The sequence below is a fragment of the Sphaeramia orbicularis genome, chromosome 20, assembly GCF_902148855.1.
Source record: "Sphaeramia orbicularis chromosome 20, fSphaOr1.1, whole genome shotgun sequence".
NCBI classification, from domain to species: Eukaryota; Metazoa; Chordata; class Actinopteri; order Kurtiformes; family Apogonidae; genus Sphaeramia; species Sphaeramia orbicularis.
Window position 1 is genome coordinate 12,432,551 of NC_043976.1, and position 21,985 is coordinate 12,454,535.

General features: G+C 38.1%; 1 protein-coding gene across 1 annotated transcript in view; it reads left to right on the plus strand.

Annotated features, from left to right (window-relative positions):
* The first annotated feature begins 1,760 nt into the window (after positions 1 to 1,760).
* Positions 1,761 to 21,985, plus strand: part of LOC115411366 (EMILIN-2-like) — a 28,433-nt gene continuing 8,208 nt past the window's right edge. The window contains exons 1-4 of the mRNA XM_030123472.1: positions 1,761 to 1,877; positions 2,085 to 2,210; positions 7,953 to 8,134; positions 8,747 to 10,534. Of these exons, the coding sequence (XP_029979332.1) occupies positions 1,828 to 1,877; positions 2,085 to 2,210; positions 7,953 to 8,134; positions 8,747 to 10,534 (2,146 nt within the window). The 5' untranslated portion in view covers positions 1,761 to 1,827. The remainder of the gene's footprint in view (positions 1,878 to 2,084; positions 2,211 to 7,952; positions 8,135 to 8,746; positions 10,535 to 21,985) is intronic.

Genomic DNA, 21,985 nt, shown 5'->3' on the forward strand with positions numbered 1-21,985 from the left:
TTTACTGAACCACTCTGCGCCCAGCCGTCCTTATTTCAGTCCGTCAGCTCTAACGTGTATGAAATGAACTGGATCCAGCTCTGAAGTGAAGGGATGCTGTAGCATTAATGGACCACAGGGGGTCACCCTAGGCACGTGTTCTGTCCACAGGAGGAGCCCACTGTGTACAACGGAGCTGAAAGGAAAAGATGGAAGACGCTCAAAGGCAGGATTTAACCCTTTCATGCATACTGGTCACTCCAGTGGACAGTTCTTCTCCAGCTGTTCTCTTGTATATTCATGGGTTTGGTTGGTGTAGTTCCATATCAGCCCACACAGTGGATGCTCATGCATCATCCCATACACTGACATTCATACCATTACTATCACTTTGCTGTTCTTGATAAAACTGATCTGCACTAACATGTTGGAGCGTAAACCACTTGTTTTTGTTAGACACAAAGGGTTGTTTTCATGTTATCTCCACGAAATGACTAATAACTAGCATAAGAATATGTTAAAATGTGAGAAAACATCAGATTAGCAGCATTAAAAAATTTTTATTTCATTGTTTTCATATCACTTTCTTACGGAAGAGGATTAGGGCCACTGGAAAATTAAAAAAGGTGTAATATATATATATATATATATATATAAAAATATATATGTATATATATATATATATATATATATATATATATATATATATATATGTATATATATATTATTATTATTATTATTCTGAGAGGAAAGTCAGAATTCTGACTTTAATATCCGTGTGGATTTTTTTTTTTTTTTTTTTCCAGAATTCTGACTTTAATGTCAGAATTCTTACTGTTCTTTCAGAATTCTGACTTTTATCTCAGAATTCTGTTTTTAAACTCAGAATCCCTTTTTTTTTTTTTTTTTTTTTTTTTTTTTTTTTTTTTAAAGAATTCTGATTTTAATATCAGAATTCTCAAATTTTTCTCACAATTCTTCCTTTTTATCAGAATTCTCTCTGTAATTTGAGAATTCTGACTTTTCTTTCTCATAATGATATTAAGGAATACGTGTTTGACCCTTGTTTATTGTATTTTTTTCTTCCAGTGTCTCTAATTCTCTTCCGTACTTTCTGATATTGGGTTTTAAACACACGTTTCTTTACTTCAAAAATTAAATGCATGGACATTTGATGAACTCTGTGGAAAAAAAGATAATAATAATAATAACTAGAAGCACTCGGAGAGCGCAGACCTCCGCCAAGGCTGATCAGTGCCCCCCCCCATTATCCCATTTCCTACAAACCCTGACAATTTCATCAAAATCTGTCCATAACTTTTTGAGTAATGTTGCACACTAACGGACAGACAAACAATCAGACAGACAGGCAAACAAACCCTGGCAAAAACATAACCTCCTTGGCGGAGGTAATCACATTGTTTTTTTCATGCCTGAGGGGGAATAAATACACTCAAGAAAAAAAATCTTGCCAAAGGGTGTTTTGTTTGTGTGTGTGTGTGTGTGTGTGTGTGTGTGTGTGTGTGTGTGTGTGTGTGTGTGTGTGTGTGTGTGTGTGTGTGTGTGTGTGTGTGAGAAAACGGAAAAAGGCATCTGTCAGTGTTGGAGGGGGTCCTTAAACGTCACATCCAAAGACGCTGGGAGCAGCTTGTTGAGTTCTGAGCAGCTCAGAGAGGCAGAAACCCGCGGTCAATCTCCTTCTAACCAAGCATAGACCTTCACTGTTCTTCACGATCTGAAAAAGTGCCGTTAATTCCGTTCAGCATGAGGAGCGGACTGTGCGCACTGGCACTTGTGCGCCTTTTACTCACTTTACCTGCAGGCAGTGGATCACCTTTTCAGTATAACATGTTCCAGGGAAATGCATATTCTGGCACCGAGACACGACAAAGAAATAAGTACGTAAAGGGGATTTTTATTGTTTTTATGTCACTATTTATTCATTTTTATGGTTTCTTTGTTCCCTTGACTCATTTACGCCTGAATATTTTCTGTGCGTAAATTAAAGCTGAGAAGCCGTTCATGGTGTTGGTGCGTCGGAGCTTTTGTGTGTGTGTGTGTGTGTGTGTGTGTGTGAGCAGATGTAAAGTGGTGTTTTTCTGCAGAAACTGGTGTGCATATGTGGTGCACAAAAATGTGAGCTGCTCCGTCGTTGGAGGCACGGAGAGCTTCGTGCAACCGGAGGGTTTACCGTGTCCACCGGAGCGTCCAGACTGTGCGCAACAAGTGATGTAAGTTCCAAACACTGGGTGGAGAACATACAGGATTAGCGTTGGATAATATATTTAAATATATCAGCCTTTATTCATTCAATCTGAACTCATGAGGTGATAAAATTATACTAATATGATGAAAACTACTGTAAATTAACCGCATTCATTAACCCTTTGATGCATGAATCATGAGAACCTTAGTCAAGATTTTTTTTTTTTCTTGAGTGTTTTTATTCCTCTTTAGGCATGAAAAACCAATGTGAGTGAATTTTTTTTTAATGAACCTATTTTTTATGGAGTTACAAAAATGTCCACTCAGATGGACGCCATGTGTTTAATTTTGAAGCAAAGAAACATGTATTTGAAACGCAATATCAGAAAGTGATAAACTGTGTGAAACCTATGAAATAAAAACATTTTAATGCAGCTAATCTGATGTTTTCTCACATTTTAACATACTCTAAGACTTGTTATTACTCACCTCAGGGAGATTATATGCAACAAAAAAAAACAACTACTTTTTGTTTAAGAAAACTGTTAATTACAGCAAACGAGCAATTGATTTACACTCAATCATGTCACTGCAGATCAGGTTTATCAAGAACAGCAAAGTTACAGTAATGGTATGAATGTCAGTGTATGGGATGATGCATAAGCGTCCACTGTGTTGGCTGATATGGAACTAAAACAACAAAACCCATGAATATACAAGAGAACAGCTGAAGAAGAACTGTCCACTGTAGTGACCAGTAGGCATGAAAGGGTTAAGACAGATGTAAGCGAGAACTGGGACGATGATGATGATGACTGGAAAACTTCATTCTTACTTTATTTTCCACTGAGCAACAGGTACTTTGATTCAACCATATCGTTACTTTTCACAAAGTTTATGCAGTGTTTTGTGTAAGAAAATATTGGCACACCCTGTCTTAGTCTATAAAACACAGAAGTTTGAGATCTACTATTAACCCATAAAGACCCAGGGTCACTTTTATGGCAGTTCCTAAATTAAATGTATCCATTTTTAACCTTTCTGAAGTGATTTATCACCATTTTCTTTTAATATTATGCTCTGTACTTAGCATTTTCCTATATTTTTTTTCCTATATTTCCTATATTTTATGTGCTGATCATGTACAGGGTGGGGAAGCAAAATTTACAATGAACATTTAGTTGTTTTTTCTCAGCAGGCACTACGTCAATTGTTTTGAAACCAACATATATTGATTTCATAATCATACCTAACACTATTATCCATACCTTTTCAGAAACTTTTGCCCATATGAGTAATCAGGAAAGCAAACGTCAAAGAGTGTGTGATTGGCTGAATGCACTCGTCACATCAAAGGAGATTTCAAAAATAGTTGGAGTGTCCATAAAGACTGTTTATAATGGAAAGAAGAGAATGACTATGAGCAAAACTATTACGAGAAAGTCTGGAAGATACTATTAAAGAAGAATGGGAGAAGTTATCACCTGAATATTTGAGGAACACTTGCACAAGTTTCAGGAAGTGTGTGAAGGCAGTTATTGAGAAAGAAGGAGGACACATAGAATAAAAACATTTTCTATTATGTACATTTTCTTGTGGCAAATAAATTCTCATGACTTTCAATAAACTAATTGGTCATACACTGTCTTTCAATCCCTGCCTCAAAATATTGTAAATTTTGCTTCCCCACCCTGTAGGGCAGGGGTCACCAACCCTGGTCCTCCAGAGTCACTATCCAGCATGTTTTAGATCAGGGGTGTCAAACTCATTTTAGTTCAGTTCCACATTCAGCTAAATCTGATCTGCAGTGGGCCGAACCAGTAAAATAATAACATAATAATATATAAATTATGTCAACTCCACACTTTTCTCTGTTTTAGAGCGAAAAAAGTTAATTTACATTATGAAAAGGTTTACATCTACAAACTATCCTTTCAAAAGATGTGAATAACATGAACAAACTGATAAAATAAGTGTCATTTTAACACTATTCTGCCTCAGTTTATCATTTACACATGTACATTAGAGCTTACAGATCACAGTGGATCTACAAATACACAAAACAGTAACAGGCAGAATCTTTTTAAAGTGGACTTACTTCTCTTGACACATTTCAGGTTATTCACATTTTTTGCAAAATTATACTTTTAGTGTAAATATATGAAAATATTTACATTTACAAAGAGAAACATTTGAAGTTGACATTATTTGTATGTTATTATGATAATATTTGACTGGTCTGACCCACTTCAGATTGAATTGGTCTGAATGTGGAACCTGAACTAAAAGGATCGTTAATATCTTAGTGCAATTTTTTGCATTTCACAAATTCATCCCAAGGGCCGGACTGGACCCTTTGGGGGGCCAGATTTGGCCCCTGGGCCGCATGTTTGACACCTGTGTTTTAGATGTATCCCTCTTCCAACACACTTGATTCAATTTAACTTTATTTACAAAGCACATTTCATGCACAAGACAGACTCAGTGTGCTTCACAACAGGTATATAATAAAAAACAAAACAAACAAAAAACACAGGGCTTTACAGAATTAGTTGGATTTGAAAACAAACAACAGTCAAATAAACAGTAGAAGAAGGGAATGGATTAATGTCCTGGGCATCCCCCATCGTTAGACCCCCTTAGATTCAAATGATAAGCCTCTCATCAAGCTCTGCAGAAGCCTGATAATGACCGTCAGGTGTGTTGGAAGAGGGAAACATCTGAAACATGTGGGGTAGTCGCTCTGGAGGACCAGGGTTAGTGACCCCTGATGTAGATGTTCAGATACACTCAGATTAAAGCTCAGGGTTATTATGTCAAAAACTGAAGGACAAGGGAGTTTTTCAGTAAAATATCCTCCTGAGACCCAAGAAAGTAAATATTTTTGGCTTTTTTACATTAAATAATTGTCCTGGTTGGAGAAAGCATAACTCAGCAGTTTTTCAGATACAATTTTTATTTTATTTAATTTTATTTTTTATGGAATGTCCTTTGCAGTGGAGAGGATTTTTTTTTTGCTGAGTAAAACTGTGGAACTCTCGTCCCCTATGGAGGACAAAAATGCACTGCTGGGTCTCAGGAGGATATAACATTAACTGAACATAAACCAAGTGTGTCCATCCACTGTCACTGATCCAACTCCATGGGTTTTACTGATGAACGTAGGTTCACTACGGAGCCTTATCTGATTCGGAGTCATATCTGATTTTACACCAATTATGCACATGTATTGATAGGATTAATGGATCAGCAGGTATTAAACAGTTTATATCAGTAAATGATTTTGGTCACCAGTGGATGTTTGGGTCTTTATGGGTTAATTTGACAATATGAGCACTGTTGAAAAGAAAACATATAATTTCTTTCCTCATGATAGTATAACATGTTATTACACAGTGTCTGTTAATTTGCAAATGCATTATTTTTTATAATTGTGATGGTGTTTATTTTATAGTTACATGGATGGTAGAGGTTTATATTATTGGCACTAACAGCTGCAGAATAGGGATGTAACGATTACCGGTATAACGATAAACCGTAGTAAAACTGCAGACGGTTAATATTACTGTTTAAATTCTAATTATCATGATAACCGTGTTTGATTACTACACTTTTCCAGAGAAAACACCCATGTAAAGATATGATTTTATGTCAAATATTTGAGTATAGTTTTAAATTATTACAATTTTGATTTTCTATACCTAATATTTAGAACCAGTTTTCACTTTTAAAGTCTTTGAAAAGGTTCGTTAAGCATCTGTGTGTTATTTATGCAATAAATTATATACATTTTTCAAATCAGACTTTTTTTTGTGTGTGTGTGTATTCTGTCCTTTTATGTTTTTATAGTAGGTTAAAGTGAAAAAAATAATAGACAGATGATATAAATGAAGTTGTGCTGAAAAAACAGATCCCAAACATGGGTATAGTAAACATTTGTTTATATAGTATACAAAGGCAAAATCAAAAGGACTGAAAAACGGACAAAATAGACTCAGACCACTAAGGGTTAATATTTGAATGTTTCTGCAACAGAAGGTACATTGTGCCAATTATTTTTTTTGTTTTTTAATACAACTTGGTTAAATCATTTCAGTTTGTGTATTAGTACTTTTTGAACATTTTGAGCACAATTTCAACAATACCGCGATAATAATGATAACCGTGATAATTTTAGTCACAATAACCGTGATATGAAATTTTCATATGGTTACATCCCCACTGCAGTAGTTGTATATCCACTGTTAGTATTTGGAGCAGTAGTATTAGCAGGTATTTGTACTAGTTATTGGTAGTTATACTATACTAGTTTGTAGATGACCATCCTCCAACAGTTGGGGTCTGCTCCGAGTTTCTGCCTGTTAAAGGAAGTTTTTCCTCCCCACTGTGGCCAAGTGTTTGCTCCTGGAGGATTCTACTGGGTGTCGACAGGCTTAAGAGTCTGGTTTAGACCACCTCCAAATGTAAAGTGTGATGACATAACTGTTGTTATGATTTGGTGCTATATAAATAAGATCTGATTGACTGATTCTAATCCAGGGGTGTCAAACTCATTTTAGTTCAGGGTCCACATTCAGCCCAATTTGATCTCAAGTGGGCCGGACCAGTAAGATGATAACTGTGAAAAAAGTAAAATTATATTATGATCAGGTTTATATCTACAAAGTGTCCTTAAAAATCTGAATTGCATGAACAACTTGAATTGTCTTAAGAAAAACAAGTGCAATTTTAACAATATTATGCCTCAGTTTATCAGTTTCATTTACTCATGTGCGTTACAATCGCACAAAACATTTAGTAACAGGCAGAATATTGGTAAAATTGCATTTACTTTTCTTAAGATATTTTCGTTTGTTCATATTTGTTCAGGTTTTTCACATTTTTTGTAAAAGTATAGTTTGGTAATGTAAACATTTTCATGTAATTTTACCTTTTTACACCAAAAAAAAAAAAACAGAGAAAATTTGCTGTTGTCATTATTTATAGGTTATTATGATACCATTTTGGTGGTCTGACCCACTTGAAATCTAATTCGACTGTCTGTGTCTGTATGTGGAACCTGAATTAAAATGATTATCACACCACTGATTGTTAATATCTTCAGTGTACAGGGTGGGGAAGCAAAATTTACAATGAACATTTAGTTGTTTTTTCTCAGCAGGCACTACGTCAATTGTTTTGAAACCAAACATATATTGATGTCATAATCATACCTAACACTATTATCCATACCTTTTCTGAAACTTTTGCCCATATGAGTAATCAGGAAAGCAAACGTCAAAGAGTGTGTGATTTGCTGAATGCACTCATCACACCAAAGGAGATTTCAAAAATAGTTGGAGTGTCCATAAAGACTGTTTATAATGGAAAGAAGAGAATGACTATGAGCAAAACTATTACGAGAAAGTCTGGAAGATACTATTAAAGAAGAATGGGAGAAGTTGTCACCCGAATATTTGAGGAACACTTGCGCAAGTTTCAGGAAGCATGTGAAGGCAGTTATTGAGAAAGAAGGAGGACACATAGAATAAAAACATTTTCTATTATGTACATTTTCTTGTGGCAAATAAATTCTCATGACTTTCAATAAACTAATTGGTCATACACTGTCTTTCAATCCCTGCCTCAAAATATTGTAAATTTTGCTTCCCCACCCTGTAATTTTTGCATTTCACAAGTTCATCCCACGGGGTGGATTGGACCCTTTGGCGGGCCGGATTTGGCCCCCGGGCCGCATGTTTGACAACTGTGTTCTAATCTGTTGCCAGATATCGGACACACTTTAGGCCCATGTATAAGATTGCCTACAAGACTGTAACAGAGCTGGAGTGGAGGTGCTGCCCCGGGTACCAAGGCTACGACTGCATGGAGGTGAAAGACATGAGCTTACTCCAAGTAGACCGACTGCCTCATCAACCGGCTCCACCAAGATATATTCCAGCACCAAAAGGTGAAATCGTAACTGAGAGAAAAGAGTTTTTCATCTGCGGAAAGAGTGTTGAGCCACATTATGTAATAAATTCCCATTATGTAAAAAAAGTTCAAAATGTAATAAGAATGTCACGTCATCTTGTAATAAAGCCACATTATGTAATAAACTGACGCATTTTGTAATAAACTACGTCAACGCATTTTGACACATTTTTATTTTTAAAAAATGTAATAACATGGTTCATTATGTAATAACGATCCAAATAAATATAATTTTAGAGCAATTTAGAAGAAATTAGTCACAGGAGCCACAGGTAATGTAATCACAACTTTAACCACACAGTTTAAAGATGAAAATAAAAATGTGTCAAGTGCATTTTGTAATAAATTTCTCAAATTGTAATAACTTACTACATAATGTGAAAAAATGTACTACATAATGCATTGAGGTAGTTTATTACAAAATGCGTTAGTTTATTACATAATGCAGCTTTATTACAAGATGACGTGACATTCTTATTACGTTTTGAACTTTTTTTACATAATGGGAATTTATTACATAATGCGGCTCAACAAAGAGTCTTTTTGTAGACCTATTCTGTATTTCCTTACCTTCTTTGCTTTGCTTTAGGTCCAGAGAAGCGACCAGATATCCATGGGAACCATCCGTGGGAGGGCCAGGGGCAGTTTGGAGGTCAGACAGGTCATGGTGGATCTCAAAGTTCTCAACACCTGGAAGAGGAAGTGCAGCGACTCTCCCAGATGGTCCTCGACATGCAGGCGACAATGACAGACATGTCCTCCAACTTGAGACTGAGTTTTCAAGAGGATGCCAGTAAGATGCTGGTCTCTCTGGTCAATAACCTCAGGCAGCCCGCCAGTGCACGCGGCGCTGAGACCCAAACCATGCAGCTGCAGGACTTCTCTTTTGCGGTAGACACACAAATGGATGAGGTTATGAACAAAATCAACCAGGTCACAGACGATCTCCAGTCCAAGAAAAATACTCTAGATGATCTCCTGGGTCGAGTCACTCATCATGACGTACAAATTCGTCTGCTAACGGAGGCGGCTGAGAGGCCACTGGCTTCTCCACCCTCTGGTACCTCAGAAAGAGACCCGGGTCTGCGGGGATACGTGGATGAAAAGATAAATGCTCTAAGAGATGAGCTGATGGAGGGTATGGAAATAAAAATGGCAGATTTGAAGAACTCGTGTGATTATAAAATCGTGTCTGTTCGAGAACAGTGTGAAAGCCAAGAAGCCAACTACCTCAGCCTGGCCGAGCTCATGGACTCGAAAGAATCAGACCTACGCAACGAGATACAAGACCTCAAGACCAAGCTGGGTGATCAAGAAAGAGACGGGAAAGATCTGCCTGGAAACACTGGGGTATCTGACTCGGTTCTTGCTCAGGTGCAGAACTTGGAGCTCCGTCTGAACTTAACTGAGAAGAACTTAGCAGCACAGTGTGGATCTGTGGAGGACAAGGTGAGGAAAGAAAGGTCAGAGGCTGTTCACGATCTGAGGGAAGCTCTGGAGAATAAACTGGCCTCCATGAAGGATCAACTCACCAATGTTTTGGTAGACACGAGTACCAGATCTCCATCCAACATTCAGCCAGAGACTCTGGATGCTCTGCAGAGGGACGTGAACTCCCTTAAGGACAATTTTGAAGTCTTGCAGAAGAAGCAGAAAGCGACAGACCAACTGTGTTCAAATGAATGCAAACCTAATTCAAGTGTCATAGGAACTGTTCAACAGGAATTACAGAGCTATAAAACTGTTGTAGATGGTTTTGCGAAAAGTCTTGAAGTCCATAATAATAGACTGGGAGCAGTGGAAGAGTTTGTCCTCAAGTCCAACACTAGCTTTGGTGATGTAGACGATGATCTGAGCTCCCTGAGACGGCATGTGGGCAGGTTGGAGGACCTACTGTCAGAGGTCGTCCATCAGCAGTCTCAGGCGCCGCATATCCTCAACTCCACCTGGCATCAAGTTAAGCAAGGAGCTCAGCAGGAGGTCAAGGACCTTTTGGACCTTCACCGGAGGCAGCACGAGGAGCTGAGACAGCGACTGGACGAGGTCAGCCGGGAGGTGAAAGCCGAGGCTCACAGTTGCAGAGAAAAAACAGACGATGTTGAGAAGGAGGTAGCCCACATGGACAGTCGCATAGTTGGTGTGGAGGGTTTGTGTGGGAAGCTGGAGCCAATCTCAGGTAGCCTCCAGAGGATCAAAGAAGGTCTGAACAAACACGTTACGAGTTTGTGGACTTGTGTAAACCAGCTGAACAGCACCATGAAATCCAACGGCAGAGAGATTGGAAGGCTGAGGGGAACCTGTCAGAACCTCCAGAACCACATCTCTGACGTGGCCAGAGACCTCCAGGCTCTAACGAACGGATTTCCTGGCAAGACAGGTACGCTTCAGCAGCAAAAGTGAGAACATAAATTAACCATTTTATTCTCCTGAATTATATCTGTGCTTCTAAAATGTTGATGAACCCCTTAATTTACAGTAGAACCTGGGCTAGTGATCAGCTTTAATGTTATCCTTTAGATCAGGGGTGTCAAACTCATTTTAGTTCAGGGACCACATGCAGCCTAATATGATCTAAAGTGGGCCGAACCAATAAAATAATATAAATAATAGGATAAGAACTTAGGAATAATGTCGACTCCAAAGTTTTTTTCTCTGTTTTTGAGTGAAAAAAGTCAAATTCCGTAATGAAAATGTTTACATCTACGAATGGTACTTGAACGTAACATGAACGTAACATGAACGAATATGAACAACCTGAAAATTCTTAAGAAAAATAATTGCAATTTTAACAATATTACGCCTTAGTTTATCATTTATACATGTGCATTACAACTTACAGATCACAGTGGATCTACAAATACACAAAACATTTAATAACAGGCAGAATATTACTAAAACTCCACATACTTTCTATTTGTTCAGGTTATTCACTTGTTTTTGTAAAAGGTTAGTCTGTAAATATAAACATTTTTGTATACTTTAACTGTTTGTTTGTTTTTTTGCTTTTTTTACACTTAACCCTCCGGTATCCGGGTGCGCCTTTTAGACACACTTTGCACTTCGTTTTAAAAAGCTTCATATGATTTTTCACAATTTAAATAAGGTTAGAATTCAAAAGTTGTTCATTTTTGCATGATCTTTAAATTCTGGCCACCAACTAAAATGTGCACATTGTAAACTAAAGAAAATTACAAGACTAGCATCTGTCTCCCAAGTGTGCCTAAAACACACTATTTCTTCCATTTGATATGTATGATTAGGGCTGACCTTGATTTACTAAAATAAAATCAAATTAGAGCAGAAAAATAAATCAATATATAATATTTAATAGTTTGATTTATAGGTGTGCCTTTTACACACACTTGGAGACAGATGCTAGTATTTTTTAACATTTGACCTAGTGCCAAAAATAATCATGCAAATTAACCAGTGTTGGAGTTAATCATTGACATATGCCAGGATGAAAAAATCAAATAATATGTGATCCAATTTTTATGTAGTATATTGAAAAAATACATTTTTTGTCTTTTTTGCATCCAAAAAAAATGGTTTGTTTACATTACAAACACAGCATTTAAAGGGTTAAAAAATGTGACAGTTATTGAGTAGTTGGTATTTTTATTTACGGCTCAAGTTGATGAAATAGAAAAAAAAGTGTAAAAGAATTAAAAACAAACTGTATGAAAAATTTTTTGACATTATTCCACAAGTGTGCGAAAAAGGCCCACTTGGTGCTTAGTAAGGGCCTTGCTGGACAGGATACCAGAGGGTTAAACAAAGAGAAATATTTGCAGTTTTCATTATTCTTATGGTTTTTATGGTAGTATTTTACTGGTCTGACCCACTTTAGATTGAATGGACCTAAAATGATTTTAACATTCTTGATTGTTAATATCTTCAGTGTAATTTTCGCATTTCACAAATTCATCCCAAGGGCCGGACTGGACCCTTTGGTGGGCTGGTTTTGGCCCCCGGGCCGCATGTTTGACACCTGTGTGTTAGATCATTATCTGAACTGGAGTCCGTTTGTTGATCTCAGAGTTGGTAAAATAAAGTATTATTGGAAGAGTTTCAGTATGAGAGTATGTGAGATGAAGTTGGACTTTATTTTAACCATGTTCTCAGCTGAAGGAGGCAGGAGTGATTGAAGACACATGCCTGATTTTAATAGGCCCCACTTGTGTTGAGCAATGCCTTGGCATTCAACAAAATTTTGCTCATATGGCTTTTTTGTGCATCAAAGAGTGCATGTTGTGTGTGTTTATCCATATTCAGTATATGGGAACAAAAATGTTTGGATTGTATTATGCGAGACCTTTGGGATGATTCCGTTCACCTCGTTGAATATCATATGGATCTGCTGCTTCTCGGATGGTTTTTGTTGGACGTAGCATCGTTGCTGTACAATAGACAGTGGATATGTTACATACTTACCGTATGACTCTGCACATTAACGACACCTATGAGACTTTGCTGACTCTTGCACTTGTAAATGCGAACTGGAAGCACACCCATAATGTTTACAAGCTGGGTCTCTTTCCTCCAGGATCAGCTAGTTTTCAGTTACAGGTTTACGAGGCAGGTGACACAGCACGTCCAAAAACTGACAGCAGGTCTTACTTAGGCTATGTTCAGACTGCAGGCAAATGTGGCCCAAATCTGATTTTTTTGACCATATGTGACCTGTGTCTGATCTGTTAAAGACAGTTTGAACAGCACAAATCAGATTTTTACCTCCACCAGAAGGTATTGTGATCACTTTGCTTTGTGTGTTTGTTTGTTAGCAAGATAACTCAAAAAGTTATGGACGGATTTTCATGAAATTTTCTGAAAAGGTTGATATTTGGAGGTCTGCGCTCTCCAAGTACTTTTCTTGTTATTTTTATGTTTTCATCGGGGTTTGTCTGTCTGTCTGTCTGTCTGTCTGTCTGTGTGCAAGATAACTCAAAAAGTTATGGACGGATTTTGATGAAATTTTCAGAGTGTTGATACTGGTACAAGGAACAAATGATTAAATTTTGGTGGTGATTGGGGAGGGGGTGATGAAATCTTCAGGAAATATTGATACTGGCTCAATGAACAAAAAAAACAAGAAAAGCAGACCTCCGCCAAGACAGATCTGCCCCCCCCCCAAATCACCATCAAAATTTAACCATGTCTTCCTTGAGCCAGTATCAACATTTCCTGAAAATTTCATGAAAATCCATCCATAACTTTTTGAGTTATCTTGCTAACAAACATGCACGCAAACACACAAAGCAAAGTGATCACATACCTCCTGGCTGAGGTAATGATTACATTTTGGTGGTGATGGAGGGGGGACTGATCTGCCTAGGTGGAGGTCTGCACTCTTCTGAGTGCTTTTCTACTGTTAAATCCAACCCAGGCCACTTTCATATGTCGTCCTAGATCCGATACATATCGAATATTTTGTAATCCGACTTCAGTTTGAATGGCCAGGTCGCATTTATCTGACCTTTACGTCATTGAAATGCGACAAATGTCACTATTCTGCGTACCAGGAGGAGAAGCAGTGGGAAAAACATACTTCCTTCCGTAAACACAGTGCATGGCTGCGTGGTCAGGTATTACGTCAGGACCTCTTTTGCGTATGTGGGTCACTTCAGGATCACATTCAGTTCATAGTCAAAACTGATAGAACCCTTTGATGCATGAATTATGAGAACCAGTCGAGATTTTTTCTTGAGTGTTTTTATTCCTTTTTAGGTATTAAAACAACAATGAGATTGATTTTTTTTTTTTTTTTTTTTTTAATTAACCTATTTTTCATGGAATTACAAAAATGTCCACTCATTTGGACACCATGTGTTTAATTTTGAAGCAAAGAAACATGTATTTAAAATGCAACACCAGAAAGTGATAAACTGTGTGAAAGCTATAAAACAAAAGCATTTTTGATGCAGCCAATCTGATGTTTTCTCACCTTTTATCATACTCTAATACTAGTTCTTACTCACTTCATGGAGATAATATAAAAAAAAAACCAACAACAACTTTTCAATTAAGAAAACTGTTAATTACAGTCTAATAACAATTAGCAATTGATTTACACTCAATCATGTTACTGCAGATCAGGTTTATCAAGAACGTAAGTTACTGTAATGGTATGAATGTCAGTGTATGGGATGATGCATAAGCGTCCACCAAGGTTTTAATAGTTTTGGATTTTTACCTCCGCCAAGGAGGTTATGTTTTTGCCAGGGTTTGTTTGTTTGTCTGTCTGTTTGTTTGTTTGTTTGTTTGTTTGTTTGTTTGTTTGTTTGTCTGTCCGTTAGTGTGCAACATAACTCAAAAAGTTATGGACAGATTTGGATGAAATTTTCAGGGTTTGTTGGAAATGGGATAAGGAAGACATGATTAAATTTTGGTGGTGATCGGGGGTGGGGGGGCCCACGGGGGGGGGGGGGGGGGGGCACTGATCAGCCTTGGCGGAGGTCTGCGCTCTCCGAGTGCTTCTAGTTTAATGTAAGTTTTTACACTAAAACAAAGAGAAAAATTTGGAGTTGTCCTTACTTATTTATAGATGTAATGTAATATTATGTTTTTCACATTAAACTAAGAAAATTTGGAGTCATTATTTATAGGTTATTATGCTATTATTTTAGTTGAGATCACATTGGTCTGTATGTGGAACCTGAACTAAAACAACTACAACATCCTTGATTTTTAATATCTGAAGTGTAATTTTTACCTCCGCCAAGGAGGTTATGTTTTTGCCAGGGTTTGTTTGTTTGTCTATTTGTTTGTTTGTTTGTCTGTCCGTTAGTGTGCAACATAACTCAAAAAGTTATGGACAGATTTGGATGAAATTTTCAGGGTTTGTTGGAAATGGGCTAAGGAAGAAATGATTAAATTTTGGTGGTGATCGGGGGTGGGGGGGCCCACAGGGGGGGGCCACTGATCAGCCTTGGCGGAGGTCTGCGCTCTCCGAGTGCTTCTAGTTGCTGATTCATCCTGCGGGCCGGATTGGACCCTTTGGTGAGCCGCATTTGGCCCCTGGACTGCATGTTTGACACCCCTGCCTTCGAGACTTTGCACCATTTATCTCCTAAAATGACTTGGGGTGCCAGGCTATGATGACATGTTGCTGCTCCGCCCTGTGGCTGTTGTCATTTCGTCCTGGTTTGGAGCATAATTCATGTTTTCCACTCACACACGGTGACATTTTATAAAGAGACCCACTGACCGTGTAGCTCTGCCAGCTCCGTCATCCTGTCGTCCCCTTCATACTTATCTGAAGAGACTGGAAAATGCAGCTCACAGTGTCCATTACAGAGAGATGGTGCACACTCCTTATCATCCGTCCACTCATGTGTGACTTTATTTCAGAGTCGAGTGTGTTTAGATTAGACACGACTGGATCATCATTGTAATTCTATTCCCTTTTGCAGCCTTTACAGTCCTTCAGCCACACTGGCAGCTTTAAGGCAGAGGCCATTTCTCATAGACTGCAAGGGAAGCTCAGCTTCCCCTAAAAAGATGAAAATTAAATGGTTAAATATGTACGGTTGTGTTGACATTTTATTGACTACTAATGTGTTAGAACACGTTCATCTCACAGACGAGTTTGTTCAGAATCAGCTTATTCACAAATCAACATACTCGATGTTGTTCACTTTTCCTCCATTCCCGTTGTGCTGTTTTCTCATTCGATCTCTGCTCAGTGCATTTGCCCGTAGACGCTCAGTGTCCATGCACTTCAATGGGACTGAGTGGAACAGTTTTTTTCATTGCCTCAAAACTGGACGGTAATTGGATAAATGCCACGATGTTGTCCCGCCCCCAGACGCCGGGCGTCTCTGAGAGTGAATGGAGCTGTGGGCGGAGTTTGGCCGGGCTGGATGCCAGGCTTCCACATGCTGATTGGAGGATCAGTCAAAAGGCTGAATCCCGCTTGATTGACAGCTACTTTGAGATCTTCTCCTTCACTGACACAGTTCAGTTTAATACCATCACACATTCTGCTGGGAAATCGATAGAGAAACCACTACGAAATGACTTTTTCATTTCTTGCACTGTAAATAAAACATACTCATTGTACTTCCTTGTTTCAATTTAACATAATTTCAGCGTTTTCTTGTTTAGCTGGTTCGATAAGGTCACTGACCATTTTCTTAAAAAGGAACGGAGGGACAAATTTATGTTTAAATAACTTGACTTTCTTTTTTTTTTTTTTTTTTTACGTAAGCTGACAATGAGCTTCCCCTGTCTGAAAGACGAGCAGCCGCCACTGCTTTTAAGACGTCTTGGGCTTCCACGGCTGAGCTGGTCTTCTCTCCAAATAAACTGTGAACTCTCAGAGCTGCGCTGTGGTCCTCAGGGTCATTTGTCAGTGTGTTTGTTATGATGTCATGGCTGTTGTTAACCTCAAATGAGAAGGTCAGGAAGGGGATGTAAACGATTTATTTTCAGTTCTGGCTAAGACTTTCCGGTATAATGGCTTTTTGACATGTGATGTATATGTTTCCGAAGTCCCCGTCAGCATGTTGGACAAAGTGTCTTAACTCACTTTTAAAGGCCAGTAGAGCTCTATTATGGGTGATGCTGTGAGATAAGAGCATACTTTCCATCTTCTTCTGACATGTATCAGTAGTTTAAGATTAGATGACACTTAGGTTAGTGGTCAAATGTGATAACCCCTGAACCCCAAACAAGACTGGACCTGATGGAAAAGCCTGCAGCGTTTCTCTGCTGCACTGACTGGGGCTGCTTGCTTTATTTTCTGCATCTTGACAAAGGAGGTGTTAGAGCAGCGGTGTCAAACTCATTTTAGTTCAGTTCCACATTCAGCTACATTTGATCTGCAGTGGGCCGAGCCAGTAAAATAATAACATAATAATATAGAAATAATGTCGACTCCAAAATTTTCTCTATGTTTTACAGTGAAAAACGTAAAATTAAACAACGAAAAGGTTTACATTTACAAACTATCCTTTCAAACAATGTGAATAACAGGAACAAACTGAAACAAAAAGTGTAATTTTAACAATATTCTGCTTCAGTTTATCATTTACACATGTACATTATAACTTACAGATCACAGTGGGTCTACACATACAGTGCAAAAAACCCCAATTAAATTATGAAAATACTTACTTTTATAAACTATCCAAAAAAAAGTGAGTTACCTGAAAAAACTGAAATTTAAATATAAAAAACTTTTAAAAAATTTGTGCAATTTTAACAATATTCTGCCTCAATTTATCATTTCTACATGTGCATTATGGATTGAATCTACAAAGACACAAAACATTTAGTAACAGGCAGAATCTTGTTAAAATTGTACTTACTTCTCTTAAGACATTTCAGGTTGTTCATATTTGTTCAGGTTATTCACATTTTTTACATTTACATTTACATTTATGTATTTGGCAGATGCTTTTTTCCAAAGCGACTTACAGAGGAAAACCAATCAAATTAATCAATCAATCAAATTTTATTTATATAGCACCAGATCACAACAAAAGTTATCTCATGACACTTTACATATAGAGTTGGTCAAAACCAGACTCTAAGCCAATTTACAGAAACCCAACAGAATCCTTTTTGTGAAATTAGACTTTGTTTTAGTGTAAACACATGGAAATATTTACATTTACAAAGAGAAAAAAAATTGGAGTTATAAGTATTTATAGATTATTACAGTGTTTTTCAACCTTGGGGTCGGGACCCCAGGCGGGGTCGCCTGGAATTCAAATGGGGTCGCCTGAAATTTGTAGTAATTGAAAAAAAAACAAAAAACAAACTTAGTGATAAAAATATATGGTGAGTTGACAGAGACAATCCCAATACATAAAAGACATGACAAACTGAAGCTGAAACTGAAGCACTGTGGTTCTGTTTATCTGTCAAATGTTCATTGTGGTCAGTTTCAGATGCTGCAGCTCTTTCATAATTCCTAGTTTGAGTTCTTGTTTGTTCAGTATTAATTGTCAGCCTTGTAAATCACAGCTGGACTGACTGTACATATCCTGAGCAAGGAAAATCAAATTCTCACTTTGTGCAGTAATCTACACCTGGCTTTTCTGCCTCCGTCCATAATATACATTATATAGACTAAATGTCATCTACAATTAACGTTTATTTGCAACATAGTATAGCAAACTATTACATGATCAAAAACAACTTAATTTTAGCAAAGTCTCAGTTCTGAATGTCTGGGGTCGCCAAAAATTTGTGATGTTAAAATGGGGTCACGAGCCAAAAAAGGTTGGGAACCACTGGATTATTACCTCCGCCAAGGAGGTTATGTTTTTGCCAGGGTTTGTTTGTCTGTTTGTTTGTTTGTTTGTTTGTTTGTTTACCTCCGCCAAGGAGGTTATGTTTTTGCCAGGGTTTGTTTGTCTGTTTGTTTGTCTGTCCGTTAGTGTGCAACATAACTGAAAAAGTTATGGACAGATTTGGATGAAATTTTCAGGGTTTGTTGGAAATGGGATAAGGAAGAAATGATTTAACTTTTGGGGGTGATCGGGGGTGGGGGGGCCCACGGGGGGGCCCACTGATCAGCCTTGGCGGAGGTCTGCGCTCTCCGAGTGCTTCTAGTTGTTTGTTTGTTTGTTTGTCTGTCCGTTAGTGTGCAACATGACTCAAAAAGTTATGGACAGATTTGGATGAAATTTTCAGGGTTTGTTGGAAATGGGATAAGGAAGAAATGATTAAATTTTGGTGGTGATCGGGGGTGGGGGGGGGCCCACGGGGGGGGGCACTGATCAGCCTTGGCGGAGGTCTGCGCTCTCCGAGTGCTTCTAGTTAGGATAGTATTTTACTGGTTTGACCCACTTGAGATTGAATTGGTCTGAATGTGGAGCCTGAACTAAAAGGATTGGTAATATCTTCAGTGTAAATTTTGCATTTCATAAATTCATCCCAAGGGCCGGACTGGACCCTTTGGCGGGCTGGATTTGGCCTCAGGACCGCATGTTTGACACATGTGTGTTAGAGCATCTACAACAGGCTTCATGCAAGAAATTAAACAATATCCTATTTCTCTCCTGAGTTTTCATTTGGGCTGCAGAACGTGAGGCTGGATTTATTGATTCTCTAAATCAAAGCTTAAGCGCCTAGTGTGTTTTGGCAAACGGTGACTCATAAAGTCAACACACACCAAACTGCAGTGGAGTCATGATGTGGTATGTAATGTGGAAAGTGGCCATTTTTGTGACACAAGCGGCTCCTGCGTCCAGAAACTGGTGGGATAAGTGACTATAACAACAACAGCAGGGTTTCCCTAGGCTGCCGTGGTGGAAGGATGCAACTCTGTTTTTCTGCAGCTGCTTTGGTTAAAAACTCACCTCTTTAATCATCACAAACACTCTGGCATTCAGACATACATCCTGTGTTTGGCTCTTTTATCCTGGTTGAAACGAGGTCTAAAATCAGTCTTGAATCAGACCCATCAAAGCCCAGTCACTGGAGCACATACCTGGGTTTATATGAGGAGTGACATAAGTAACAAATGCAGACCAGTAAACCCAGTACACGTGTGCACTACAGACAGGCTTACCCCCTGCGCTGTTTAATGGCCACACACTGCCCCCCCCCACCCCCCACCCCCCTTCCTCCATATGCTGATTTTAACAGGCCTCTTTAGTAAACAGCCTCCATCCCCGTGGCCGTGCCTCGGTATGCTGGTATTCCTTTTATGTGCTGCCGTCTCGTCGTGGACCAGGGACTATCACAGACTTTGCGCCTGGAGCCGTGCAGGATGATTTGTTGATAAAGTCCAGGCTTCTTCATCTGCAGCTGTGGTTCCCAGGAGTGCAGAGATACATGCAGTTTAGGGATGATCGCTATATAATGGGTAATGGGCAGAAGCCTGTTATTTACTGTGTTTATGTTTTTAATGACAGGCTCCAGTAATCACCTACTGTTTTGTTGTCAGTGACAGTCGAAGGTAGCCCCGCCGAAAACATAAAACACAATGAAAAGGTTCCTGATCGGCCGCCTCGAAGGGAAAAAACGTGAAATGAGCTGTGACATATGAGGCTGACATGTAGAAGTTTGGAAATCTGTAAAAATACTGTTGAATTTCTGGAACATATTAGGAAATCCAACACCATGAGCATGTGAAAGGAAGTGAGAAAAGCCCTGGAGTTCCTACAAAGCCTGTAATTTTCAGCTTTTGTTTTGGGACAGTGACACAGAAGTATTAATTACCTTCACACACACACTCACACACATGTTTTGCACAAAAACTACTTCTTTTTTTGACTAAATCACCAAACATCAGCCTCACAAAAGTGTCCATTAACCCTCCGGTATCCATGTGCACCTTTTTAGGCACACTTTTCACTTCGTTTTAAAAAACTTCATATTATTTTTCACAATTTAAATAAGGTTAGAATTCAAAAGTTGTTCATTTTTGCATGATCTTTAAAATTCTGGCCACCAACTAAAATTTGCATAAACAAAGCAAAATTTCAAGACTAGCATCTGTCTCCCAAGTGTGCCTAAAACGCACTATTTCTTCCATTTGATATGTATGATTAGGGCTGACCTGGATTTACAAAAATAAAATCAAATTAGAGCAGAAAAATAAATCAATGTATAATATTTAATAGTTTGATTTATAGGTGTGCATTTTACGCACACTTGGTGACAGATGCTAATATTTTTGAACATTTGACGTAGCGCCAAAAAATAATACTGGAAATTAACCAGTGTTGGAGTTAATCATTGACATATGCCAGGATGAAAAAATCAAATAATATGTGATCCACTTTTTATGTAGTATACTGAAAAAATAATAATTTTTTGTGTATTTTCCATCCAAAAAAATGGTTTGTTTACATTACAAACATGACATTTAAAGGGTTAAAAAACATGACAGTTATTGAGTATTTGGTATTTTTATTTACAGCTCAAGTTGATGAAATAGAAAAAAGTGTAAAAGAATTAAAAACAAACTGTATGATTTTTTTTTGATATTATTCCACAAGTGTGCCAAAAAGGCACACTTGGTGCTTAGTAAGGGCCTTGCTGGATGGGATACTGGAGGGTTAATTACCAATATGACAAAATGACCGAAGAAATAATCGAGAAAATCAACTGTGAAAACCTCTAGGATCAGTTTAGTTTTCTCTTTCTGGATTTTTGGGTTATCACACTCGCACAAAAAAAACAACAAACAGGTGAAAACACACCCTCTGCAGCAGATGTCAAAACAGTTGTAGGTCTACATCACAGTTTATAAGTGACTTTTATTGGAGTTAAAGCTGATACAATGATCCGTACTGTGAGAGAGTTTAAAGCAGGGCTCTCAAACTCGTTTTCTTTCCGGGACCACATTTATCCCAATTTGATCTCCAGTGGGCTGGACCAGTAAAATAATAGCATAATAACCTATAAATAATGACAACTCCAAATTTTTACCTCCGCCAAGGAGGTTATGTTTTTGCCAGGGTTTGTTTGTTTGTTTGTCTGTCTGTTTGTTTGTCTGTCCGTTAGTGTGCAACATAACTGAAAAAGTTATGGACAGATTTGGATGAAATTTTCAGGGTTTGTTGGAAATGGGATAAGGAAGAAATGATTAAATTTTGCTGGTGATCGGGGGTGGGGGGGCCCAGGGGGGGGCCCACTGATCAGCCTTGGCGGAGGTCTGCGCTCTCCGAGTGCTTCTAGTTGTCTTTGTTTTAGTACAAAAAAAACCCATTAAATTATGAAAGTACTTACTTTTATAAACTATCCAAACAAAAAAATGTAAATAACCTGAAAAAACTGAAATTTCTTCAGATAAATAACTGCAATTTTAACAATATTCTGCCCCAGCTTATCATTTATACATGTGCATTATGGATCGGATCTACAA